The sequence below is a fragment of the Hirsutella rhossiliensis genome (genome assembly GCF_020360975.1).
Source record: "Hirsutella rhossiliensis strain HR02 chromosome Unknown scaffold00012, whole genome shotgun sequence".
Lineage (NCBI taxonomy): Eukaryota > Fungi > Ascomycota > Sordariomycetes > Hypocreales > Ophiocordycipitaceae > Hirsutella > Hirsutella rhossiliensis.
In genome coordinates this window covers 1149386-1176452 of record NW_025408678.1, presented here as the reverse complement: position 1 = coordinate 1176452, position 27067 = coordinate 1149386, and the positions used below count along the sequence as shown (strand labels likewise).

General features: G+C 54.0%; 4 protein-coding genes across 4 annotated transcripts; 3 read left to right on the top strand and 1 right to left on the bottom strand.

Annotated features, from left to right (window-relative positions):
- Positions 1–5645: 5645 nt before the first annotated feature.
- HRG_09335 (beta-lactamase domain-containing protein) lies at positions 5646–6559 on the bottom strand (the record flags this gene model as incomplete). The annotated part of the gene is made up of 3 exons (XM_044867806.1): positions 5646–5669; positions 5950–6261; positions 6317–6559. 3 exons carry the CDS (start codon positions 6557–6559, stop codon positions 5646–5648), a joined length of 579 nt encoding a protein of 192 aa, XP_044717066.1.
- Positions 6560–8861: 2302 nt separating this feature from the next.
- HRG_09334 (condensation domain-containing protein) lies at positions 8862–13091 on the top strand (the record flags this gene model as incomplete). The annotated part of the gene is made up of 4 exons (XM_044867805.1): positions 8862–9454; positions 9521–9571; positions 9747–12600; positions 12672–13091. 4 exons carry the CDS (start codon positions 8862–8864, stop codon positions 13089–13091), a joined length of 3918 nt encoding a protein of 1305 aa, XP_044717065.1.
- Positions 13092–14252: 1161 nt separating this feature from the next.
- Positions 14253–15936, top strand: HRG_09333 (uncharacterized protein; the record flags this gene model as incomplete). Its single annotated transcript, XM_044867804.1, has 4 exons — positions 14253–14330; positions 14478–14661; positions 14749–15240; positions 15476–15936. 4 exons carry the CDS (start codon positions 14253–14255, stop codon positions 15934–15936), a joined length of 1215 nt encoding a protein of 404 aa, XP_044717064.1.
- Positions 15937–16398: 462 nt separating this feature from the next.
- On the top strand, positions 16399–26529 carry HRG_09332 (AMP-binding enzyme domain-containing protein; the record flags this gene model as incomplete). Its single annotated transcript, XM_044867803.1, has 2 exons — positions 16399–24190; positions 24263–26529. 2 exons carry the CDS (start codon positions 16399–16401, stop codon positions 26527–26529), a joined length of 10059 nt encoding a protein of 3352 aa, XP_044717063.1.
- Positions 26530–27067: the final 538 nt, after the last annotated feature.

Genomic DNA, 27067 nt, shown 5'->3' with positions numbered 1-27067 from the left:
TTCCTTATAAGGAGGGGGGCATGGCGGGGCATCCCTTTGGGTGGCCTAGGTACCGTAGTACCTTTGCCGGCGACGTTGTTTTTTTGGGATGAAAGTGATCCTAAAGGTGGGCTTTCTAATGATATATTCCTTATATCAATTAGTCTTGATTTGGTAAAGCTGTCGCGATTATCGTGAGTTTGAGCGCCATGGTGTTGTGCCAATTAAGGGGTGGTCTAGTGATAGCTTCACTTCTTGGTAGTAAATAGGGCCAACTTCCACCCCCTAGATCTTTATGGTTTCTTAACCAAATTAAGATCTAACTGCGCCGTTGGAATCCCCTGATCTTAGTGCATATAGTGGTGCTCTTATCATCGGGATCCGGCGATTGTCGAGTTCGCTGTAGTAGGGAGACATCACGCCTCAATACGGTGGTTAGGTACATCATCTCTTGATATATCTTCCGGCCGTGTTACTAGTCCTAGTTGCTTAATAAAGCTCTGATGCTTCTGGTGTGTAAGCGCCTTCGTCATGCCATCAGCTGGGTTGTCTGCTGATGCGATCCAGCTAACTTGTATCCGATCTTGCTGCACCTCCTGACGAAGCCAGTGTCTGTGAACGTCAACGTGCTTAAGGTTCGTCTTAAGCTTCGCGCTTAATTCAGTCAGAAGCCTAATAGTCTGAAGGTTATCACACCAGAGCTCTGTGGTCCCTTCAACACTGATGCCAAGCTCCTTAATTAGTCGGCCAAATGCCACCTGTTCCTTGGCTGTCTGTGAGAGTGCCAATAATTCAGCTTCTGTAGAGGACGTTGTTATAGTAGCTTGCTTGGTGGCTTTCCAGTCAATTGGCCCACCAAGGAGTAGGAATACGTATCCTTGTGAGGACTTCCTAGTCTCTGGGTCATCGGCGTATGAGGAGTCGGATGCACACATTAGCCGCCTTGTTGGGTTTGTCGCCGTAAAGCAGATACAGCGGTTTCTTGTGTGATAGATGTAAGCTAGGCACTTGCGTGCTTCGTGCCTATGGCGCGGCCCGGGGTTGTAATTGTATTGGGCTAGCTTTCCGGCTGCAAATGCGATATCTGGCCTGGTGTGAATTGCTGGATGAATAAGCGACCCAATTAGAGAGAGATATTCGTGTATCTCTTCCTTTGAGGCCTGCTTTTCGTAGGGGACGAGCTCTTCTGTTGTTAGCGGGATCTTAGGCTCCCGAAGGATATTATTATCAAGGATATGATATTTCTTCGCGGTCTTAGAGATATAGGAAGCTTGCGAGAGCCATATCTTCTTAAGATCCCTATCCCTGATGATCTCGATGCCAAGGAACCAGCGTAGCTCTCCCATATGCGTGACGGTGTATTTCTTCGTGATAGCCTTGTGTAGCTCTTCCCAATCTTGTTTTTGCCTTTTCGGATACATCATAACGATGTCATCCACGAAGATGAAGATAATAACGCCCTTGTAGACTAGTACGCAGGCGTCTTCCACTAGCTGCTGGGCTCCTAGTTCAGTAAAGAAACTAGATATCTCTTCAAACCATAGCTTTGGAGAGATACGGAGCCCGTATAGTGCTTTCAATAGCTTTAGGCATAGCCCAGGCATTGAGAATCCCGGTGGAGGCTGGCAATAGACTTCTTGGCGTAGGATTGCGTATAGAAATGCTGTTTTTACGTCGTATTGTTCCGTCTCGAAGTCCTCGAGGCAGCAGAAGGCTATTAGTAGTCGAAATGTTCGTGCTCGTAGGGTGGCTGCATATGTATCCTCGTCACCTTCGGGTTGTAGGTCTCCACGAACCACAATGCGTGCTTTGAAGCGTGTAATATACCCCTGTTCATCGGTCTTATATGCAAAGACCCAACGTAAGGGGATTAGGAAGTGACCTTTCTGTTTGATAACAGCTTTTAGGATGGTCTTCCATGTGCCCCTTGCTAGGTTTTCCTCCATTTCGCGGTCTGCAGCTTCCTTCCACTCGTGTGCGAATTCTGAAGCCATTGCCGCGTTGAAGGAGGTAGGGGGAGGCGGCATATCTTCAACGTGAAGCTTATGCTTGCTTGCCTTTGCGATAATATTATTAATAAGGGATTTCTTAGGCCTACGAGCCCGTTTTCCTTCAATAACGTTGCTTGGGTCAATCCCTTGTGACGTATCCTTTCGTCTGCGTTGTTCTTGTGTTTGTGATGTCCTTGAGCCGGCCCTACTAACCGCTGGGTTGAGGGTGCGGGGTTCGGACTGGGGGTCATCTTCTTGAACCCGTACCACAATCGTTCCTTCACCCCCCAGGTTGAGAGGTATATCATTGCGTTCGTCTTGAGGAGACGAGTCGATTGATATAGGTATCGCATCTTCAAGCTGTCTCCCTAACGAGATGTGGGAGGGGTTGCTGGCTATAGTGTCTATTGCGGGCGTAGGAGGCACAGAGCTTGGTAACTCCGTGTCAAATACAGTGTCAGGTAGAAGGGGTGACGTTGAAATCTCTGTCCCTAGGCCCACTGTTTCCGGAGGGGAAAGATATGTATATCTATGTGATCCCTGTAAGGGCGTCTTTAATCCCTGATCTTCCGGAGTGTGTGGGGGCAATGGGTCCCGTGGGAGGGTAATTGCTTCTTCCGGCGTCTGACCGTCATCCGTATCATCGTCGGATAAACTTGGTACCCCAAAGGTTTCGGGTTCCCCGCTGTCTATGACGTCGGTTGCGGCCATATCTCTAAGGATATCGTAGCTGTATGTTTGGACTAGCTGGGCTTGCTCTTCTCTTTTTGTATCGTAGCTCACAGACTCGTTAAACTGTACATTAGCTGATACCATTAGTTTGTTCTGTCTGATTGACGGTATCCACACGACGTATTGTTGAGTGGACCTATAGCCCACTAGGTAGCCGATATGAGCTCTCTGCTCAAGGGGTGATTGCGTCTTATGTGACTTAATGTGTTCTAATGCCGTAATTGTCATTGGGAACGCTATACAGCCAAAGACCCTTAAATGTGTGATGTCTGGTTTGACATCTTTGATGTGGTGATATAGTGGATTATTTTCTTTCATCCAGGTCCACCAACGCTCGTGTGGGCTCTGCCAGCTATGATCATATGATTCGAAGGGTGTTATGTTGAGCAGGTATACCGCTGTACGGTATATCTCTGGCCATAGCTCTTCTGGAAGCTTTGAGTCAAGCCTCATGACCCTTGCTTTTTCCTTTACTATTGCCCCTGATCTCTCTGCGTGACCGTTTTGCGTAGGCGTTGAAGGGGCTGACTGTATGACTCGTATCCCTCTATTAGTCATATAATCTATTTGTTCTGTTGTTAAAAGAGCCCTTTCCCCGTCAGTGACTAATGTAGTCATTTTGACTCCGTACTGGGTCTCAAGTAACGCCACGAAGTTATTGAAGATATCCCTAATACCCGTTTTTCTTTCCATTGGGTAATAGAACCTCATAGATGTGTCCATGCAGGTAAATAGGGCGAAGTTCTTTTCCCCGTTGTATGCTGTTATAGGGCCAGGGTGAAGGTCGAAGCTAACTTGCACCCCCGGACCTTTAGGCCTTAGGGATGGTGTTTTTCTCGAGACTTCCCTCTTAGCTTTCCCTGTTGCGCATATCTGACAGCTGCATGTTGTGGGGCCTTGAAGCTTGGTGCCTAGGCAGGCTTCTGATAGCTTCTCTAGTGATTTTGGACCAGGATGCCCAAGGCGGCGATGCCATAGGTCACCCACCCCCCCAGTTGGCGGCTTGGGCGCTTGTGTAACTGCGAATACCCGCTTGTGCTGCGGGAGTGTTCCCATCACGAATTGACCTTCGAAGTCGGTTAGTTTGATACGAACCTCCTTCGTAGGTTCCGAATAGAGGTATCCTAGGAGCTGGTTCCAGAATATCCCTGCCGTCATCCCCAGCCTAGCTGAGAAGACACTTGTCGGCATTTCTGGGATAAAGTAGGCATCTAGCAGGGTTATCTTTCCACCGTCAATTGTAGGGATAACTGCTGTTCCTGTTCCTTGTACCCTAAAGGCTTGGTCTCCAACCTGGACTTCGTCGTTAGAACCCCATTTGAAGGTTCCTTCCTGGAACCAACCTAGGTTATTGAAGAGGTTAACATCGGCCCCTGAGTCGTATATCAATTTATCGGCAAGTGACGACGTTCCCTTAATAGCCGTGTTCACCCTAGACATAGTGACCGTGTTGATGGTCTTTCCTAGCCCGTTATTGCTAATAACAGTGTCTGCTAGTTCTCTTCCTTTAGGGTGGGAATTAGGGGTCCAGGCTATGCATTTTGCTTTCTCGTCTGGATGGTCCTTTAGCCGTTTTTCGATATTCTGTTTGGCTAGATCACTGCATTTCCAGCCTATCGGGGGCTTCTTATTGTATATCACCCGTAGTGAGTAGCAATTTTCCCACTAGCTTGTTGAGCTGTTAACGTGCTGCTTGTAGCCAGCGCATTTAGCTTGGGTGTCTGATTTCCCAGAGATTTGATTAGCGCTTCCCCTTTTTACGGGTGGTTGCGACTTCTTCCTATGGGTGTATTCTTGTTTAAAGTTGGCGATCAGGTTCCTTAGGGGAAGTTGATCTTTGCCGTGTCTTTCGTCATAGAGGTCGAGAGCCCTCATTGTTGTAGACCAATGTAGGTCCCACTCGTCTGCCGCTGTGAGAAAGTCCTGTCTAATTCTCACATCGTTGAGTGTGTCGACCTTAAGGTCTCGTGAATCCATGATAATTTGGTCGAGCTGTTCTGCCCATGCTTTCCAGTCTCGCGTGCCTCTTTTGTTGACAGAGGTCGTGTATCTCTCGTAAATCAGCTTTTTCTCCTCTGCCCCTGAAGGCAGGGCTTGCTTCTTTAATTCCCTGATTTTCTCTCTTGGGCTGTTATGAATCAGGGTTGTCCCCTGAAGCCCTTCACTGATCGTTTTCTTGATCAATTCTTCGAGTGCGATTAGGGCTTTCTGCTGGACCTTATAGCGATCGAATTGTAGCTGGAACCTTTTCTCGAGGTTGCGAAAGGAGTCCTTTGCATCCTGGTATCGTTCGTTATAGCCTGTTCGCCTCGCTAGGAACGCAGCCTCGGTTTCATCTTCTCGTTGGGATGGTCTCCCTCCAAGGTTGACAATGAATTGCTCCCAGTCCGGCCATTGGGGCTGTTCAAGCTCCTTTATGCCGTCTGGGTCAGCATATTCCCAAATCTCGTGAGTCTGGGCCCACGATTTGATCCCCCTAATCCATGGGGTCCAATCGAGGCTTTCCTTTAGTCTCACGATATAATCATCCCCTCCTGCTTCCTTTGACGTCATCTTGGGAAAATAAGGGGTTCTGGCTTAATAAGTGATATCCTTCTTCAAGGGATGCGTAATTCGTGCAATTCGTGTGTTTCTGGTGGTGCCCCTTAGTGTGGCTAGGTTCCTTGCCTCAACACCACAATTTGAACGTTATAACGGCGTTGATAGCTCGTAAATAGCTTCAAAGGTGATATCGGCGGGCAAAAGATGGTCTAGCCGTGCAGGCCGGGCTCATAACTCTCAAGCAGTGGCTTGAGAGCACAGTGGAAGAAATAGGGGCACAGAAAGGTGAATTTAGTGATGCATGTCTTGGTCTATCTATTGGGACAAGGGAGGGGCTTATATAGGTACAGTGACCACACATAGCTAGCTAAAAGAGGGCAATAGGATGTTCCTATACCTGAGTCAAGCCTGCATAGTGTCCTTGGGCTAGGGGAGTCATGTTGTTCAGGCAGGCTTCCTTGTGCATGACTATTGGGTCCACTGAGCATGACTGTGGCCACTTATGCCCACTCTCTCTCCTCAACAGTAAGCTTATAAATGTTGATTTCATGCCAAGAGGCTTCCAGATAAAGTCCTTCATCACGTCTCCGAGCCGCCGTTCCGTTAGGACTTCAATAACATACGATAGCGTGACGTACATTAAGTTACAGTAGTGCCACTCGGTTCGAGGCTCTGCACTTAGAGGTAGGTTTCGGAGGCTACGAACGACATCTTGGAGAGTAGCCTGCGTGCCGTTGATTTCGTGATGCCATGAGTTATCATGGCCAGCTATGCCGGTCCGGTGGCTAGCGGCGTCGTCAAGGGTAACGTGGTTAGTTGCCCATTCGTCCTGTAGAACAAAATCATCGCGAAGAATCGACGAGATTGGCGTAGACCAGCCGCGAGATAATGCCGGGTAGGCCTTAGAGTCGATGAGCTGTGCAAGGACGACAGCAGTTTGAGCCTTAGTTGTTGATCCAACGTAGTAGAGCGTTTCTGGCGTCGCTGGCGTATCCGGAAGAGTAGCCAGTCCAAAGCCCTAGCATTGATCTTTAGCGAACTTAGTTGGAGGAATCAGTTTGTCAAGGGCCTACCTTGGCAAAGACGTCATGACCGTCGACGACGGCGATAGACATGCCTGGCACTTTCCATTGCTCCAAGATGTCCCTTGCAAGGGCATTGAAGTCTTGAGAAAAGGGAGAATGCGCTTTTGAGCCTTTATCGCCAATGGGCCCCAGGGTGAGTGGCTTCTGTTCTTGTCCAGCCATAGCCCCGTTTCCCAGTTGCTGTAAAGCCGCGATGACGGCGGTGCTTAGGACGCAGCAGGCGCTAACCATTGCTTATGCCGGCGGTCTGGGTGTCCGCTTGTGGTGTTGGTGATGTTCTATTCTGGCGCTTTGAGCTCGATGGAGAGACGGAGTATGTAGGGGGGGAGGAGGAACAAGAAGAGCGGGCAACGATGCTGCCGTTGATGGCTTGAGCCTCATCAAGCCCTCGTATCGGTTCCCCGCAGCATCAGGTGCAGCTTGACAATCCCCGCATCAAGGGGCTAACCTCGCCTGCAGGCCCCACGCTGCTTACGCTTTGCATCTAACAACCTCAGTTCACTGTCAGGAGCAGGCGAGTTGTGCTATTTGGACTCCCCCCCCGTCCTTAAGCTGCCCTCGCCACCCATTGAAGTCTGGGTACTGGGGGAGTTGCCCTTGGTCACTGTGCCAGCTGATTAATAAAAGGCATGAGTACAGCAAGTGGCGCTATAATACGGAGTACTTGTACAACCAGCAGCATAGCAACGCCTTTCAGTCCGGCAGACGTCCCTGTCTTTCCCGTTCGTGGTTCGGACCGGCGTCCCGCGTCTCATCTGGGAGTACTTAAACACGCACTGCGACTTGAACCCCATTAGCAAGGGAGCCCCGCCACCAAAATTTCGCGCGCACATTCCCAACGCCGTGGCCGCCGCGTCCATCATCCAGGCCGCCGCGCGCCCGATTATTCAATTGAGCATGCATCCAGTCACAATTATCACCGACGCCGGAAGATGCGTTCTTTGGAATCGTTCAGTTGAAGCTATCAACAATACGAAAGTTCAACACTATGACCCTGACTGCGACCGTACCGTAGGATCCGCCTGACGCGGCGAAGGGCGAGGCACGTAATGAACAAACGTAGGGACGGCCTGCCCGCTAGATTCGTGTGGTGTTGTGTCCCTCGAACCCCTGGCTGCCTCATGGCGGCGTTAGTGCCGCGTTGAAAGAAGTGGGTGGTGATGAGTGCAAATGTGCAATACGTGCATCATGCGCGACTATCCTTCATTCCACTGACGCTTGGAACCTTTGGCACCCCACATACGAAGCTCCTCATACATCAATGATATACGGATTGTGCGGTTTTTGCCCCAGCGGCTTGCAGCTGTTCTCTGAGTACACAGCGGATACGTTATAGCTTTGAGCCAATCCGCCTTCTGCCTCCCCAAACATATGTGCATGTATACATGTCTTCGTGCGCTGTTCCCGATCCACATTACCGGTACGTCGATGAAGCATTAATTCCCACTAGGCGAACATTCAAGACGCCTGTCTCTTCATGAACATCCCAAAACGTGTAATTTCCGACATTTCTGCATATGTATGTGCATTATCAGGGCCAGAGTGGTAAGCTATGTTGGAAGCCGCTGAGGGCACGGACGCTAAACTGCGGTGTTGTGGCGCTCAGCCGCTGAATCAGCCGCCAAAACCCCCTTGTGGATATCCAATTGATATATCATGCCGCAAGGGAGATGCTGCGCTCCGGTTCGGCCGCTCCCAATGTATAAAAGGCTTTGAGGGTCGTCGTGTAGAAGACATTTGAATCTTAAGAGGCCCAGCTCGTTATCAAATTACTTTGTTTTTGAATTTGAAAATTACCGTCCCGCCTAAGCCTAAGAAGCTAGAAATGCTTCAAATCTCGACCGCCATGGACGCTTACGGAGACACCAGCAGTTTAGAAATCTCGGCCTACGCACAAGTTGCCCTATTGCTCCATGTCAGTCCTAAGGAAATCAATGACATGTACAAGTGCACACCTATGCAGGAGGCGTTGATATCTCTGTCCACTAAGGGATCCGAAGCCTATGTGAAGCGTGTGGTGCTTTCTTTGAGTGCCAAGGCGGATCTAGCAAAGCTTCGCGCGGCAGTTGACGATGCCGTCAACGCTACTCCTCTGCTACGCACGCGCATTGTCCACTTGGATGGACTCGGATTCATGCAAGTTGTCCTCTCGAAAACAGTGGAATGGTCTGAAGCAACCTCTCTTGACGACTGTTTGAACGAGACCAAGTCAAACAAATGGGGAATTGGCGACCCTTTGGTGCGCTATACGCTGGTCAAAGACGATCAAGGCATGGCCCGCTGGTTTTTTTGGACAATCCACCACGCGCTGTATGACGGCTGGTCGTTTCCTCTCATGGTCAACCATGTCTGCCGACGATACGACGGATTTGCCGTCGAGCCAGCTCCCGAGTACAAACACTTTGTTCAACACATTGCTCAGAAAAATCAGAATGAAGCCAAGGAGTTCTGGAAATCTGCCCTATCAGGAACTCGGTATACGGCGTTTCCGGCACTTCTAGAGCTCTCATACACACTGACGGCCGATACAACAATGGAGTATTCCTGCCCTCCTGTGCCCAGAGTCAAGGGCGTCACGAGGACGGCACTTTTGCGCGGCGCATGGGCTTTGATCATGAATCGCTTCCATGGCTCGGAAGATGCAGTTTTTGGCACCATCGTTTCGGGCCGGCGGGAGTCTTTCGTAGGCATCCAAGGCTTGATGGGCCCTACGGTTGCCACAATTCCTGTCCGCGTAAGGGTCGACGGCGGCGACAGCGTTGACAAGTATCTCGAGGCAATGGAAGACCAGATACGCAGCACGAGCTCATTCGCCCAGCTCGGCCTGCGCCGGATTGCCCAAGTCAGTAGCGACGCCCGCCAGGCTTGCAGCTTCCAGACGCTGCTTGTAGTGCAGCCAGGAGAGGACACGCACGTCATCACAAGCGACATCGGCGACTGGAAACGCTTGGAGACGGACATTGGGCGCTCATCCTACGCCTTGACGATTCAGTGCTTCCTTAACAAGGACAGCATCAGGATGGTTGCCATCTTCGACTCGACGGTCCTTGACTCCTGGAGAGCGCAGAAAATGCTTGAGCAGTTCAGCTTCGTCACACAGCAACTGGCCGAAGCCAGTGCTTCACGGTCAGTGGCTGATGTTGCAGCAGCAATGTCTCCACAGGACTTGGCGGATATCTGGGGTTGGAACAGCATTGTGCCCGCTGCTGAAGACACGTGCGTGCACGACTTGATCTCGCAAAGGTAACGCAGTTTTGGTTGCCTTTGTCCACCCGGGCACTACGTACAAGGGGACAGAGGCCATGGAGACCGAGCAAGCATGTGCAAAGGCAGTGCGTCAGCTGGTCAACGGTCTCGACGAGCGGCTGGTCGAGGCTCTGCCCTCGTACATGGTTCCCAATGCCTTCATCCCGCTCAGACAGGTGCCCATGACGAACAACGGCAAGACAGATCGACGTCGGCTCCGTGAAATGGGGCGGACGGCCTTTTCCCCCCATGCTCTACGAACCGAGCAGGCGAACAAGGTGGCCCCCATCAGCCTTATCGAAAAGATGCTCGTCGAGGTTTGGGCCGAGGTGCTCAACATGAGGCCAGACGACATTTCGACTGACATGTCATTTCTTCGACTTGGCGGCGATTCAATCACGGCCATGCAGGTCATCTCCCGTTGCAGGACTCGAGGCATCCATCTTAAAGTGGGAGAATTGCTCCGAGAGCAAACAATCCAGAGAGTTGCAGCGCTGAGCACCAGCATGCCATCGAGTCTGCCCTGTTCGACAGACGCAGAGCCCCAAGGCGTCGTCTGGGGGTTGTCACCGATACAGCGCATGTTTTTCGAGCTCCATCCCGATGGACTCCATCATTTCAATCAGGGGTTTCTCTTGAAGATGCGCGAGATGGTTCCGAACGATGCTGTCCGGGCCGCGCTGCAAGCCGTGGTAAGTCGACACTCGATGCTTCGCGCACGCTTCCGGCGGAGCACAGGGGGCGACTGGGGGCAGGTCATCTCAAGGAACAGCCCCGATGGATTGGCATTCAGCGAGCACGCTGTTCAATCAATGGAAGACATCGACAGGCTCGTGCAATCTCGACACGGGTCCCTGGACATCTCGGCGGGCCCAATCTTTGCAGCCGACCTCTTCACCGATGCGCAGGGGACACAGTTCCTTTTCCTTGTGGCCCATCATCTAGTTGTCGACCTAGTATCGTGGCGTGTGCTGTGGCACGATATTGAGCACCTCGTTAAAAGAGGAGAGGTATTGGCTCACCGGACAACGTCGTTCCACACGTGGTGTGGACTGCAGCGAGACGAAGCAACATCACTTTCGCTTGATCAGGTCCTTCCCCTGGCATTCAACGAGCCGGATCTGGAGTTTTGGGGCATTTCCGCGATCGAGAATACGCACGAGGGCGCCAGGCACTTCGGCACACATGTCGACGTCGAGACAACACGTCTTTTGCTCGGCCAGAGCAACCAGGCTTTCGGCACCGAAATCACCGATGTCCTCGTCGCAGCTTTGGCGCATTCTTTCCAGCAAGCCTTTCCCGGCCGCCAGCCGCCGCCAGTGCACCTGGAAGGCCACGGGAGGGAGACTCTGGGAGAAGTTGAAGTTGATGTCTCGGAAACGGTGGGTTGGTTCACCACAATGCACCCACTTCAAATCCCAATAGGCCCCAATCAAGACATAGTCGACTCAGTCAGGATTGCAAAGGACATTCGACGTCGTGTTCCCGGAAAGGGCCGCCCGTACTTCAACTACCGATACACTGCCGCCAAAAGCAGTCGACGGCTTGGAGAGCATAGCATTCCCGAGCTGACACTCAACTTCACCGGTATATATCAGCAGTTGGAGAAGCAAAACGGGCTCTTCCGGCTCGAGGACAGATCGGGTGGCTCCGGAAGATCGCTGAGCATGGCCGGCGATGCAAAGAGGTTTTGCTTGGTCGAAGTCGTCGTGGGCGTCGCCAAGGGTCGCATGACCATCTCCTTTGGGGTCCATCAAGACATGTCCCACCAGCCTCAGCTGGAGGCGTGGATGGCCGGGTTCGCGCACCAGTTGAAAGCCGCTGCTCGGAGCCTATCCAGTCGGCCTGCTTCCTTGACTCCAGGCGACTTCCCCCTCCTGCCATTGACCTGCGATGAGCTGGACAGGTTGGTGGGCAAAACGCTTCCCGAGGCGGGCGTTCCGGTGCACACGGTCAGGGACATGTACCCCTGCACTCCGCTGCAGGAAGGCATCCTTTTTAGCATCAGCAAAGGAACGGCAACCTATGCAAACTTGTTTATATGGGAGTGTGTTGCCGAGGGCCAAGGCCCCGTTTCGCCGCTGCGCCTCGAGGCGGCATGGAGAAGCGTGTTTGCCCACCACGCCATGCTGTCAACCGTCTTTGTGGAGCGGCTGGACGTTGGCGGTTTCATCCAGGTTGTGCTTCGGAACCAGTCTCCCAGGCTTTCGTTGATCCAGTCGGGTTCTAGACCGCCAGCAGATGCGTTGCGAGAGCAGAAACGGCCCAGCTTTGCCGCCGGGGAGCCACAGCATGCACTTACCATCTGCCAGGCCTCCAACGGCGGCGTCGCTTGCCGCCTCGACATAACGCATGCGCTCATTGACGCCGCATCTGTCCAAATCCTGATGGGCGATCTGTCCAGGGCGTATGATGGGCGTTGTCTCCCAGCGCATGCGCCGTTTGCCAAGTTCATTCAGCACACGACGCGGGCGCCCAAGCAGGACAGCGTCGCGTTTTGGACGAAGCTCTTGGCCAATGTTCGGGAATGCTACTTTCCGTCGGGACACGCTGGAGCATGGCCGGCCCCGTCGCGTCCAGGCCAAGGCCGCATCACGCTTCCGTCGAGCGTCACGAGTCAGCTTCACGCCTTCTGCCAAGGCCAGGGCATCACACGCTCCGTCTTGATCCAGGTCGCCTGGGCTCTTGTGCTGTCTCAGTACACCGGGTCGCGGGATGTGTGTTTCGGCTACTTAGCGTCAAGTCGCGATATCCCGGTCAAGCTCATCGACAACACGGTGGGACCGTTGATCAATGTCTTGATAGGCCACATCGACCTCGATGACACGACCCGCCGCGTCGTGGCAACCACGTTTGCACGGTCCATCGATCAGCTGGCCCATCAACATAGTGGGCTTGCAGAGGTGCATCGCAAGTTGGGGCCCTTGTTCAACACGGCCATGACCGTCCGCGAGTCGCGCCAGCATGACAAGCACCAGCAAGGCCCTGCTAGCTTCCACGAAGTCGAAAGCGAGGATCCAGACGAGGTTGGGAGGCCCCCTCCGAGACATATTCCAGTCGCCACAGCTACATTACAAACTGACATGGACTTGCACAGTTTGACGTTACCCTTGTCGTGGGCATCAGCGGAGCCAGCACTGACATTAGCTTGGTTTACCAAAATGCCTTGCTGAGCCCTGATACAGCTCGGCGAGTTGCCGGCGTCATGTGTGACGCGATTGGATACCTCCTCAGCATCAACCTCGAGGCCAGCTCCAGCGACAAAGTCGAACAAGACGACCGCCCCTTGTACGACGCCTTCTTTACTTACCGGACTGGCTTCCATGAGGATGCCGGAGTCGAGTTCTGGGAGAAAGAGTTCCAAGGTTCGGAAGCGTCACAGTTTCCCAGCCTGCCGTCGCCCACTCACAGACCCTGCCTTGATAACGGCATCAGTCACCATGTTTGCGGCCTTGTATGGCCCAAGTCTGGTTTCACCCAGCAGGCCATGATCAGTGATCTTGTTGGACTGGACTAGCATTGGAGTGGATTTGGATGGACTGGATTTGGCTGGACTGGATTTGCAGTTTCAAAAATTTGGACTGGACTGGATCGAGAGGTCTGGAGGCTCCTGGAGCTCCAATGGACCATGCCTAATTAGGAAAGAAGAAAACCTCAACGCCAATTTTCGTTTCAGGGCTACCACAACAACGCGTTATTGATTGGAATACAGCGTGCTCATGACGAGCAGTGGTAACTACCAACGTAGAAATTCGCCAGACGGGAGATGTGACCGACTGCCGGTATAACTAGCAGCAGGAATCCCATATTTCCATCTGGCCAACAAGGTAACCACCGTAACCTTAACTTGATCAACGTTCCAAATGGCCGCATCGACAATCACCCAATTCTTCACTGGCGCTTCTAATAAGCCCTCTAGGTCAGATAATGTTGTTCTCGCTCCGGAATCGATCAACAGTCGTCGCGATCCGGAGGCCCTGATCCAGCCAGATGAGTTCAGGCTTCAGGGAGAGGAATATACTCGCTGTGCCGTGCTGGCAAGAGGCCCTAAATCAACAAAGAAGCGTACATCCGTCATATGGTTATACGGTGAGGACCTGAAGTCAAAAATAGATGATAAACGTGTCTGGTACTGCTATCTCTGCGAGAAGCAGCGTCGTCAACAAGACCTCCCAGCTATCTCAAGTGGCAATTCTACAGCGCTTGACCACCTCCACTCGAAACATGATATCGACAAATCTACTGGGGAACACAAGAGCTTTCGAGGAGACTCGGTTGACTCGAGCCAGCCCTCGATATCCGACTACCAAGACGTGAAGTCGATCATCTTCTCCCGCCGCTTAGATAGGTTCAAGGAACTGCTCGTCCGGTGGCTGGTCGGTTGCCATATCGCCTTCTTCCAGGTTGAGAATGACTACTTTCGCGATCTCCTCTTTTACCTGTTCCGCCCTTGACGAACTTTCTCCCAAGGGCAGCGTCAACTATTCGACAGTGGGTGATGAATTCGTTCGAGGTGAGGAAGGAGAAATTGCGGCAGGACATGCTCGACAGTCGGAGTTCCATTTCGTTGTCATTCGATCTATGGACGTCGCCAAACTACCTCGCAGTGCTTGGGGTAGTAGCACACTTCATAGACAAATCTGGGTTGCGTCGAACTGCTGTCTTAGCGCTGCGCGAAATGGAAGGGGAACACTCGGGAGAGAACATGGCCGATGTCCTGCTACAGGTCATCAAAGATTATAAGATTACGGACCGGGTCGGCTATTTCATGGCCGATAACGCGACGGCCAACGATGTGTGCGTTGACTCGGTGCTGCGCGCCGTTTACCCCAGTATGTCGGACAAGCAGCGAAGACGCAGGCGCCTCCGCTGCTTTGGGCATATTGTGAATCTCTGCGCGCAGGCTTTCCTGATCGGAAAGGACGCCAAAAAGATCTGCAAAGATCTAGACGCTGCATACAAAGAAGGCGACATGACGCGAATCCGGGAGCTCTGGCGGAAGCGCGGCGCCATCGGCAGGCTTCATAATATCATCAGATATATTCGAGCCAGTCCTCAGCGCCGTCAGTTTTTCAGATCAATTGCCTGTGGGGAGCACTGTCGGAGTTCGATGGCTTAGAGGTGAGTTGCCTTTGTACCTCTGGGAACCAGCAGATCGATCAGGACTAATTTAGCCCAGCTTATCCAGAGCCAGCAAACGCGCTGGAACTCATACTTCATGTCAATCGGCAGAGCTCTCAATGTCAAGGAGAGAATTCAGATATTCTGTGACCAGTATGAGGCTGGCCAGAGCCAGAAAAGTCTCGCTGAAGACCGCCTGTCTGAGCAGCAGTGGAACGAGCTTGCACACCTTCATGATCAGCTGGAGACGTTCTACGACGGAACCCTGTCGACGGAAGGCAGGCATTCAACGCTAGCAGATCACTTTCAGACGCTCGACTGGTTGCTAAATGAGATCCAGCAGGCCAAGATTAAATTCGAGGAACTTCACAGGGCGGCTGTTCGAAGGAAGACCAGTCGTGGAGCTGCCGCTGCTGAAGCCGACAACTTTGCGTTTCTTGCCGCTTCGGCAGAAGCTTCCTGGCGTAAGGCCGAGCAGTATTTCAATAAAGTGGACGAGACACCGGCATATTATACCGCCATTTCGCTGAATCCGACTCTCAAAAGTCAGTGGTACGTCGAGGCTTGGACAGACGAAGAAAACGGTTATGGATCCCGGGCGTTACGAGGCTTGTTAGAGAACTCTGGCTAGAGGAGTATCGGGGCAGGCATTCCACAAAGCAGGCTTCGGTCTCCGCTTCGCCCGGTCCAACGTCGTCTGTTTCAGTTAGGAAGGAGAAGCCTTTTGCGGCTGTTAAGAGCCATAAAGACTGAAGCTTCGTCACGAGGTCGGATCAACAGACCTGCCCGCCATCGACCTTCTCGATCAGTTCCTGGAGACAGATGTTATCCGGCTTGGTGAGGAGGAAAGCTTTGACGTTATCAAGTATTGGAACGATCGCTATCATACACAACCTGATCTAGCACGCATGGCACTAGATGTTCTATCTGTTCCACCAATGTCGGATGAATGCGAGCGGTTATTCAGCAGCGCTAAGATCCTGCTTTCTGACCGGAGGTCGAGGCTTAAGATCGACATCATTGAAGCTAGCGAGTGCCTCCGGTCCTGGTACGGCCCACCTGCACGAAATACTTTTGAGGATATCAACATCGGGAGACTAGAAGGGGAGTCTGATCTGCAGGAGGCTTACAAAGCTGGGGATGGATCTGAAGCTAAAATGGACGACGAGGACCTTCGGATCGTGGATCAAGATGATTACCTCCATGATAATACTCCTCAGCCCCAGGAGGGCTTGCGGTAGTTAACCAGCGTTATTGATGTCAATCACACACCGCACAGCATTGAACAAGGATCGACTCCGTGGTAATCTCGCGATGACTATAAAATACGGAATATCGACTACCTTGAGCTAATCCATTTAAGGATTGGATTTGCATTGGCGGTTCTGGAGTCCTCAGCGCTGTGCATTGGACTGGACTGGATCCGACCTCGAAATCCAGTCCAGTCCAGTCCAACAAGATCACTGGCCATGATTACGGCTGCGTGGGCGATGCTGGCTGCTCGATACGCCGACTCGGATGAAGCTACATTTGGACTTTTCGTGGCTCAAAGACCGCTGGCGCATCGACCGGGACTTTGTGGTACCGGTGTGGGAGAGCCATCAACCAACACGCGTGCAGTGGCCATGCCAATACGCGTGATACCCGAGCCAGATTGGACAGTGGACAAGCTTCTGGACCACGTCTCACGGAAACAAACAGACATGGAGAATTTCGGGCGGATGGTCCCTCAACGTCTTTCAAATATAAATGAGGAGCTGAAGCGCGCGTGCCAGTATCAGACGTTTCTGGCAGTAGGTTCCGAGGCCCCTGAAGACCCGGACGCTTCTGGCTATGGGCTTTCCACGGACAGGGCCAAAGACGAATGTGCACTGGTGGTCAGATGCCAAACTCAAAAAGAGGGCCTGACATTCTTGATCGACTTTGACAGCGCCGTTTTGGACAGGACACAGGTTGTGCATGTAGCTCACCAGCTTGAGCACATTCTGCGCCAGATGTCAACGTGCGGTGACCAAAGACAGCTACGTACTATTGATGTGGCAAGCCCTCTGGATCTCCGTGACATTTGGCTACGCAATGCGGTTGCGCCAGAGCCGGTGCTGGCCTGTGTGCATGACCTGATTGCGGCAGCTGCCCGGATACGACCTGATGCACCCGCAGTTTGCGCCTGGGACGGCGAACTTACACATCAGCAGCTCGATGCGCTGTCGACCAGGCTTGCACAGCAATTTGTGCAACTGGGCATTGTACGGGGGGCCTCTATATGCTTGTGCTTCGAGAAGTCGGTCTGGACGCCCGTCGCGATTCTTGGTGTCGCCAAGGCCGGCGCCGTTTCGGTCAACCTCGACATATCGCAACCAGAAGATCGTTTGCGAGCCGTTGTTGGTCAGGTGGCCCCCAGATTAATACTATCATCTGGGGACCAGTCACCCCTGGCCAATCGACTCGGGCCGTCCGAGGTGTTTACGGTTGGCAAGGAGCTGGAGAATCTTGATCCATCCACCACCAAGCTTCCGCCGGTTAGTCCCGAGGACAATCTCTACATTGTCTTCACGTCTGGTAGTACAGGAACACCAAAGGGGGTTATGGTAACCCGCGGCAACTTCTGCAGCGCCATCAGGCATCAAAAAGCTCTTGGCTTTAGGTCTACGTCTCGAGTATATGACTTTGCCTCGTATGCTTTTGATGTATCCTGGTCCAACCTGCTGCACACGCTGGCAGCGGGTGGTTGTCTTTGCGTTCCTTCGGATCAGGACCGGAAGCAAGACCTGGCAAAATCAATGCGTGCCCTAGGAGCAAACTACGTCGATCTCACTCCGACTGTTGCCCAACTCCTGTCCATTTCCGAGACACCGCAGCTGAAGACGTTGAATCTGGGTGGCGAGGCGTTGGTACCGGGCACGTTCGACCATTGGCCGGACGACATAAGAATCATCAACGCGTATGGTCCTGCCGAATGTACAGTTGTCAGCACGTACACGGAGGTTGGTCGGGCCAAACAGGACCGCGGCATTGGGACAGCGCTTGGCACAGTCGCCTGGGTGGTTGACCCCGACGGAAACAGACTGGCCGCTTTTGGGACCGTGGGCGAGCTTTGGATTGAAGGACCGCTTGTCGCGCGAGGTTACCTTGATGATGTCGAGCGAACTGCCCAAGCCTTTGTTCGGGACCCGCCGTGGCTCCTTCGAGGGACGGCGGGCTACCCCGGACGCCACGGTCGACTCTACAGGACTGGAGACGTGGTGCGCTATAATCCGGATGGTTCACTTTGTTACTTGGGACGGGCTGACACCCAAGTGAAAATCAACGGCCAACGGGTCGAGCTGGGCGACATTGAACACCACATTCGACAAGCCTTGAGTGCAATTTCCCCTGATTTTAACGGCATCGTCGTGGCAGAGGTGGTGCATCCCCTAGGTAGCGACCATCCGGTGCCGTTGGCCTTATTTGGTCCATGCAACCAAGCATACGAAAGCGAGGCGGCTCGACACGATGATGTTGACAATGCAATGCTCAGGAGAATCACCTCAGGCCTCAATGAGCGACTGGACAAGGTCCTTCCACCCCACATGATTCCAAGTGCCTACGTCTCGGCAAGGGACGTATCCATGACAGCCGCGACCAAAGTCGATCGGCGTCGGATACGACAGACATATGCGTCATTGGAGTTTGGGCAAATCGCCGGACTGGGCCCCGCGTCAGACGAGCGACGACGGCCCCAGACATGGCAGCAGCGGCAGCTACAGTCGCTGTGGGCACGTGTGCTCGGTATTGGCACGGACCGCATTGGGTTGGACGACAACTTCTTCCGCATGGGGGGCGACTCGGTTGGGGCCATGAAGCTTGTGGGCGCGGCAAGGGAGCAGGGCTTGTCGTTGACGGTTTTGGACATCTTCGCCCACCCAGGCCTGCAAGAGCTGGCAGGTTTGCTTGTTGCCAAGGAGGGGGATGACGCCCAGGTGAGCATTTCTCCGTTTTCGCTGCTCGGCGCAGCCGTGGACATAGACGGCGCCGTGCGGAAAGCGGCATCGATGTGTGGGACTGCGCCAGAGCAAGTCCAAGACATGTTCCGTTGCACTCCTCTGCAAGAAGGCTTGCTGGCCATGACGGCGCGACGTTCCGGAGACTATGTTGCACGCTTTATTTACAAGATGCCTGCCGATGTGGACCTTGGCTGTTTCGTGGAAGCCTGGACACGGATCACGGACAACGCACCGATACTGCGAACCCGCATCGTTGACCTCCAAGACGCTGGACTTTTCCAGGTCGTCACAAAGGGTCAGTTGCCGTGGAGGTCTGGAGATGGCGTGGGAGAGTTCTTGGAAAAAGACAAGCAACAGCCGATGGGGCTCGGGACCGCTCTCACCAGACTCGCTCTGGTGACCAGCCCGTCCAGCGGTCAAGTGTACTTTGTGTGGACCATTCATCACGCACTATACGACGGGTGGTCCATGCCACTGATGCTGAAGGCGGTAGATGGAGCATATCGAGGGCAATCACCCCCAGCATGGACGCCCTTCCAACGGTTTGCGCAACACGTCGACGGCGTGGACGGACAAGCAGCGGCCGACTTCTGGCGTAGGCAGTTTGAGGGCTCAGATGCGCCTCAGTTCCCCCCTTTGCCCTCTCGCGATTATCATCCTGCCGCCGACAGCGGGCTACGCCACGAGATCCGGGGGCTCGAGTGGGGGGGGAGTGATTTCACAGCGTCAACATTGATCCGCACTGCATTGGCAATCGTTATAGCACGACATGGCGCCGTCGACGAAGCTGTATTTGGAGCAACCGTGTCGGGACGACAGGCGGCCGTACGGGGCATTGACCTCGTCATGGGACCGACCTTTGCCACGGTCCCGGTCCGCGTGCCGATAGACTGGGCGGCCAGCGTTGAAGACGTCTTGCGTAAGTTACAGCATCAAGCGATGCAGATGATTCCGTTTGAGCAGTTGGGCCTGCAAACCATTCGAGCCATTAGCGACTACGCAGAGCGAAGCTGCAACTTCCAAACGCTCCTTGTGGTGCAGCCCGAGGAGGGGAAAGCCGCCGACAAGACCAGCCTGTTCTGCCAGCCTGCGCAAGACGCCAAGTCCGTGATTGACGCCTTTGCTACAAATTCCTTGGTCATTGAGTGTCTCCTCAGGAACCGTGGCATGCATCTGCGTGTCTCGTTTGATTCAGCCGTGGTGCAACAGGCCGAGGTGGAAAGACTAGCACAGCAGCTTGAGCACTTGCTGCGACAGCTTTGTTGTCCCGAGAGCAGGCGTGCGAGCATCGGCGGCCTTGACATGCTGAGCGACAACGACCTCGAGACGATATGGCAGTGGAATGGTGTTCTGCCTGCTCCAGTTGACAGTTCGGTGCAGCAGCTCCTTGCCAAGACGTTCCGCCAGCAGCCCGGCATGCCGGCCATCTGTGCGTGGGATGGAGAGCTCACATACCGAGAGTTGGACGTGCTGTCGACTCGCCTGGCCCGTCACCTAGTCAAGGAACTACGAGTCGGCCCAGAAGTCGTCGTCCCGCTGCTGTTCGAGAAATCAAAGTGGATGCCTGTGTCCATGCTGGCCACCATCAAAGCCGGTGGTGTGTCCGTCGCCATAGACCCTTCACAGCCAGAACACATGTCGCAGCGCATCGTGGACGAGGTGGAGCCCAGAGTCATCTTGTCCTCGTCGTCTCAAGAGCTGCGGGCGAAGCGACTTGGTCATGGATGCAAGGTGGTCACTGTCCATGATGGTCTACGCGCCATTGCCACATGCAATGACGACGACACCGACTTGCCAAACGTTGGTCCCGACAACAGGCTCTACATTGTTTTCACGTCGGGTAGCACAGGCACGCCCAAGGGGGCCACCATCACCCACGGCAATTTCTGCAGCGCCATGACACACCAGCAATTGCCACTTGGATACACGTCCGAGTGCCGCGTCTTTGACTTCGCCTCCTACGCCTTTGACGCTGCCTGGTCCAACCTCCTGTACACTCTGTTCGCCGGGGGCTGCGTGTGCATCCCATCAGAACTGGAGCGAAAGCGTGATCTCGCTGGTTCCATCAGGAGATTAAAGGCAACGTATCTCGATCTCACGCCATCCGTCGCCGAGCTGCTCGCGGGCTCCCATGTCCCGCTCGTCAACCACGTCGTCTTGGGAGGCGAAGGACTGACCGAGGCTGCATATTCCCACTGGCCAGACCATGTTCGGCTCACCAATACCTATGGCCCAGCCGAGTGTACAATCAACAGCACATCGACCCCGATCAGTCCACACGAGAAGCACCGGCGTGGAATCGGCACTGGCATCGGCACCGTGACCCGGGTCGTTGCCAACAACGGCCAGCTGGCTCCTATCGGCGCCATCGGGGAACTCTGGCTTGAGGGGCCCATCGTGGGGCCTGGTTACTTCAACATGCCGACCCAAACATGTGCATCGTTTGTCGAGAGCCCGGCATGGCTGCTCGAGGGTCGCCGTGACGGCCTCTCAGGACGGTGCGGCCGCTTGCACAAGACGGGCGACTTGGTTAGGTACAACGCTGACGGTTCGCTTGCATTCATCGGCCGCAAAGATACGCAGGTCAAGATCCGTGGTCAACGCGTCGAACTCACCGCGATTGAGGACTATGTGCGCCAACTGCTCCATGGCGAGGATTCAGACCAACAAGACGCTTTTCAAGGCACCTTGGTGGCCGAAGTGGTGACGCTTCGAGACAGGAAGCAGCCCATGCTCGTACTTTTCATCCACCCAGGGGACGCTCATGTCGGAACCGAGCAACAGAACATAGAGGCGGTCCGGCGGGTTGCGGCTCCTCTGGCAAAGCGACTGGCTGGCTCGGCGCCTCTGTACATGCTTCCCAGCGCCTTCTTGCCTCTACAAAGCGTACCGAAACTCAGTTCGGAAAAGGTCGACCGACGCCAACTGCGTGCCACCATCTCCTCGGTCACATGGGACGAGGTGGCGGCCCGGAATGTGCTGGCCACGTCGAGGGGTACGCGGCGAGCTCCTGAAAGCCGGCAACAACGACGGATGCAGACCCTGTGGGCTCAAGTTCTGGACCTCGACGCCAAGTCCATCGGCCTGGATGACAATTTCCTACACCTTGGAGGCGACTCGATCAAGGCCATGCGGCTAGCTGCCGCTGCGAGGGAAGAGGGCATCCTACTCCACGTGGCCGATATTCTACGTCATCCGAACCTCGATGGACTGACCGACTGCGCTAAATTTGACCACGATGAATGCGAACAAGACATCGCTCCATTCTCTCTCCTCGGCGCCAATGTTGACGAAGCCGCCATTCGAGCACATGTGGCGTCGATGTGCAGAAATGCCCAGATTTATGACATGTTTCCCTGCACGCCGCTTCAGGCCGGTCTCTTTGCCTTGAGCATGCAGCAGAAGGGCAGCTACATAGCTCGTTTTGTATACGAACTCCGGCCTGACGTCCACGTGTCACGTTTCACCGAAGCGTGGGACCACGCAGTCAACATGTCGCCCATCCTGCGAACAAGGTTCGTCCAGCTTCCGGGACGTGAAATCTGTCAAGTGGTGATAGCCAAGCAAGACCAAGACCATTGGCTATCTGGAGACGATGTCGACGCCTACATTGAGGAAGACCGGCGTCGAACCATGGGTCTGGGTGAGCCGCTTTCACGGACAGGTCTAGTCCGGGGCGGCAAATCAGGAAAAGTCTTCTTCATCTGGTCTGTACACCATGCTTTGTACGACGGATGGTCGTTGACGTTGCTCCTCGACATGGTTCAGAGCCATTACGAGCGAGTCTCGAGCCCTACACCGGTTCCGTTCCAGGCCTTCGTCAAGCATCTAGCCTCGATTGACGACGGGCTGGCTGATGCATACTGGGAAAGAGAATACGAGGAATTAGAGACCCAAATATTCCCGGTCCTGCCGTCCTCGGCATACATCCCGCGCGCCAACCAAAGTCTCAGACATCAGGTACAGCCTCTTAGATGGAGCCAAACCAACTTCACAGCATCGGCCGCGATCCACCTAGCATGGGGCATTCTTGCTGCAAAGCGCAGTGCCACGAGCGATGCAGTGTTTGGAGCGCTGGTCTCGGGACGACAAGCCCCTGTTGCTGGAATCGAACGTGTCCTGGCGCCCACAATCGCAACAGTGCCGGTTCGCATTGCCGTCGGCTGGGACCAGACGGTGGGGGCAATGATGAGAAGGGTCCAAAATCAAGCAGCCGACATGGTGCCCTTTGAACAAACAGGTCTTCAGCGGATCCGACGGGTCAGCCAAGGCGCGAGCCTCGCCTGTCGATTCCAGACATTGCTGGTCGTTCACCCGGTAAAGTTAGAGTCGGAGAAGTCGCGTCTTTTTGCGCCTAGACAAGATGAGGTCGACGAAGAGGCAGAAGCCATGGTCAACTTCAGCACATATGCACTCACGGTCCAGTGCCAGCTCCAAGAGCGAGGCATGCAGATTCTAGCTAGCTTCGACTCGTCAGTTGTACAAGAGTCGGTCGTCAGTCGTTTGCTCCAGCAGTTTGAGCACGTCCTACGACAGGTGCTGGACACGAGCATGCAGGCGACCCGGGTGCGAGACTTGAGCATTGCAAGCGCCGAGGACCTGAGCGACCTCTGGCGGTGGAACGCATCATTGCCAGCACCGGCCAATGGATGCATCCACGACTTGATTGCGGACATGACGCGCCGACAGCCCCGGGCGGCTGCCATTGAAGCATGGGATGGAGCTTTGACATATCAACAACTCGACGACTTATCGGATCAACTGGCGCACAATATCCGGGAGCTTGGAGTCGGGCCTGAGGTCACGGTTCCGCTGTGTTTTGAGAAGACGATGTGGATGCCAGTCGCCATGCTCGGCGTGTTGAAGGCAGGTGGCGTTTTCGTTCCGGTTGATGTCGGTCAAGCCCAAGACCGCGCGCGAATGGTCCTTGCAGCCATACGACCAGTCGTCATTGTAACATCAAGACGATACCAGGCCTTTGCTCAACAGGAGGGCTTCCCTACGGTTCAGCCGCAAAATTTGGTGACTCGTGGCGCACAACGTCCGAAACGCTCTTCCGCCGACGTCGGCCTCACTCCCCACTCAGGGGCATACATCATCTTCACGTCCGGCAGCACCGGCACGCCTAAAGGTGTCGTCATGGAACATGGAGCTGCAAGCACAAGTCTCGTCGCCCACGGGGCCAAGCTGGGCCTCAACCAGACGACGAGATTCCTGCAATTCGCGTCGTATACGTTTGACGCTTGCATAATGGAGATCCTGACCAATCTCGTCTACGGAGGATGCATATGCATTCCGTCCGACGAGTCCAGACTCGAACGGCTGGCTGAGAGCATGAATGAAATGAGAGTCAGCACAATGTTCGCCACTCCGTCGGTGGCTCGCCTTATCCGGCCGGACGAGGTTCCAACCCTCCGAACCCTAGCAATGGGAGGCGAGAAGGTATCGACGACGGATACTGCAAGATGGGCCCATCTTCCACGGCTCCTGAATGTCTATGGGCCCACGGAATGTGCAGTTATCTGCGTAATGCAACTTCTGACGGGCAGCACGGTGCCAAGCCAAACCATCGGCAAACCCATAGGGTGCGCGGCGTGGGTGGTAGACCCTGCCAATCCCGACAGCCTCGTTCCCATCGGAGCAGTCGGCGAGCTGCTGATCCAAGGTAATCTCCTAGCCAGAGGATATCTCGACGACGAAGCTCGAACACGGGCAGCGTTTATGGAGAGCCCGCCCTGGCTAACACAACATGGCCGCTGCGGCCGTCTTTACAAAACCGGAGACCTCGTGCGCTATAACCCCGATGGCACCCTCGTATCCGTCGGCCGCAAGGACAGTCAGGTCAAGATCAACGGCCAGCGGGTGGAGCTGGGCGAGGTCGAGCATCACGTACGACAACTCTTGACCAGCCCCTATCCAACCTACCGAGGCGGCGTCGAGCTGGCAGCCGAGATCATCAAGCCTCGAGATAGTAGCCAGCAAATGCTGGTCGTCTTCATCTGCCCAGACAAGGCTTCGTTCCCATCGGCAGACGAATGCGCCGCCCAAGTGCGACAAATGGTGGCTGGCCTGGACGAGAGGCTAACTGGAGTGTTGCCGGCTCACATGATCCCAGGTGCCTACGTAGCCCTAGAAGGTGTGCCCATAACGGCAACGGGAAAGATGGATCGTCGCCTCTTGCGGGCCAAGGGAAGCTCCTTGACCACGTCCGACTTGGCTGCCATGAGCACGCAGAGCACCCTGCCGAAACGACTGCCGGCGACCCAAATGCAGCGCATGTTGGCCCAGATATGGGCTCGAGTCTTGAACATCACCACCGAGATTGGTCTAGACGACAACTTCTTCAGCTTGGGGGGCGACTCCATTTCCGCCATGCAAGTTTCGGCAGCAGCACGCTCACAGGGCTTGCACATCCCCACCAGAGACCTCAAGCTGAGGAGAACCATTGCGAAGCTCGCCGACTCCTTGCAGGTGCAGCCAAGGGAAAACCGCCAGCTGATTGCCGGGATGACCGCTGAGTCTGGCGGTCGATTCCGTCTGTCGCCGATCCAACAATACCATTTCGAGACGAGGCCTGAGGGCCCTGACTGGGCGGATCTGCCCTTTTACCTTGGCATTACGAGACGTGTCCCAACCCAGCTAGTCATTGATGCTCTCCACCGACTAGTTGGGAGACATGCAATGCTGCGAGCTCGTTTCTGTCCCGATGAGACCGGGGCTTGGGTGCAGTACGTCTGCGAAAGCACCCAAGACTCGCTTCTGTTTAGGCACTTGGACACGACGAGCCTGTCGCAGAGGGCCGCGACCATTGCAGAGTGTCGCGCCAGCATCGACATCGAGAATGGACCTTCGTTAGTGGCTGCCCTTTTCGAGGACGATGGCCAGCAAACACTGTTCCTCACAGCTCATCATCTCGTCATTGACTTCGTGTCCTGGCGTTTGATTTTTCAGGACTTGGAAGAGCTTCTGACGGGAGGGGGTTTCGCTTCTTCTCCTGTCACGTCGTTCCAGGAGTGGTGCCGCCTGCAGCGAGATTACGCAACCGAGAACCTGGTGCCCGAGGCGGCCCTGAACCATGTGCCATACCAGCCTCCCCCGAACTACTGGGGAACAGACGACGCAGTGCCAGGCAACGAGGTATACACCCGGAAGCACTTCCTTCTCGACATGCCCACCAGCTCGGCCATCCTCGGGCCTTGCAGCGCAAGGCTTCATGTTCGTCCGCATGAGCTCATGATGGGAGCCTTAAGCTACTCTTTCAGCCGTGTATTCCAAGACCGCTCAGTCCCGCCGATTTTCACCGAAGGCCACGGCCGTGAAGCCTGGGATGAGACTATTGACCTGTCGCAGACGGTGGGTTGGTTCACGACAGTCTTTCCGGTGCACATAGATGCTTCCGATGATGATGGTGTACTCGATTTCGTCTTCAAGACCAGGGAAAGCCTTCTCAATACGCCACGTCAGGGCTGGTCCTACTTCGCGTCTAAGTATCTCAACGGAAGGGGCCGCGAGGCCTTTTCCAAGGATCGAATGGAGATCAATTTCAACTTTTTAGGTCAATTCCAGCAGCTTGAGCGAGAGTCGTCGCTGCTACAAGCCGTGAAGCTTCCAGAAAATTGCCGGCCTCCCGGAATGGCTCCGATCGACACGGTCGGCGTCCTCGATGTCGTCATCTTCATAGAGAGGGGCAAAGTGTGTGCCGACCTAAAGTACAACTCGCGGGTCCGACATCAAGACAAGATTGAGACATGGATTCAGACTTTTGAGAGGACTTTGGTAGATATAGTGAGGCCTGCCTTATGCGCGCGATTTATCCCCCCTGTTAAGGAGAGTGGGCATAAGAGGCCATAGTTATGCCTAGTAGACCTAATAGTTATGCATAAGGGAACCTGCCTAACTAATATAACTCCCCTAGCCTAAGGATATAATATAGGCCTAACTTAGGTATAGGAATATCTTAATGCCCTCTTTCGGCTAGCTATATATAGTTACTATACCTATATAAGCCCCTCTCTTATCTTAATAGATAGACTAAGATATATATTATTAAATTTACCTTTCTAAGCCCTTATTTCTTTTACTACGCTTTTAAGCCTCTACTTAAGAGTTATAAGCCCGGTTTATATAACTAGATTATCTTTTACTTACTAATATTACTTTTAAAGCTATTTATAAGCTATTAACGCGATTATTACTACGTCTTTCTAGCTAGCTTTTCGAAACTAGGCCTAAAACATAAAAAAGGTATACGCCTAGAACCGTCGCGAATAGCGTATTACGCCCCCCTAAGTGCAGCCTCGTGCAGCTACTAGCGGGTACGTAATATACTACCGAAGATTACGAATTAGGCGAGGTTCTCCCCTATATAGGTAGAAAACTCTTCCCCGCC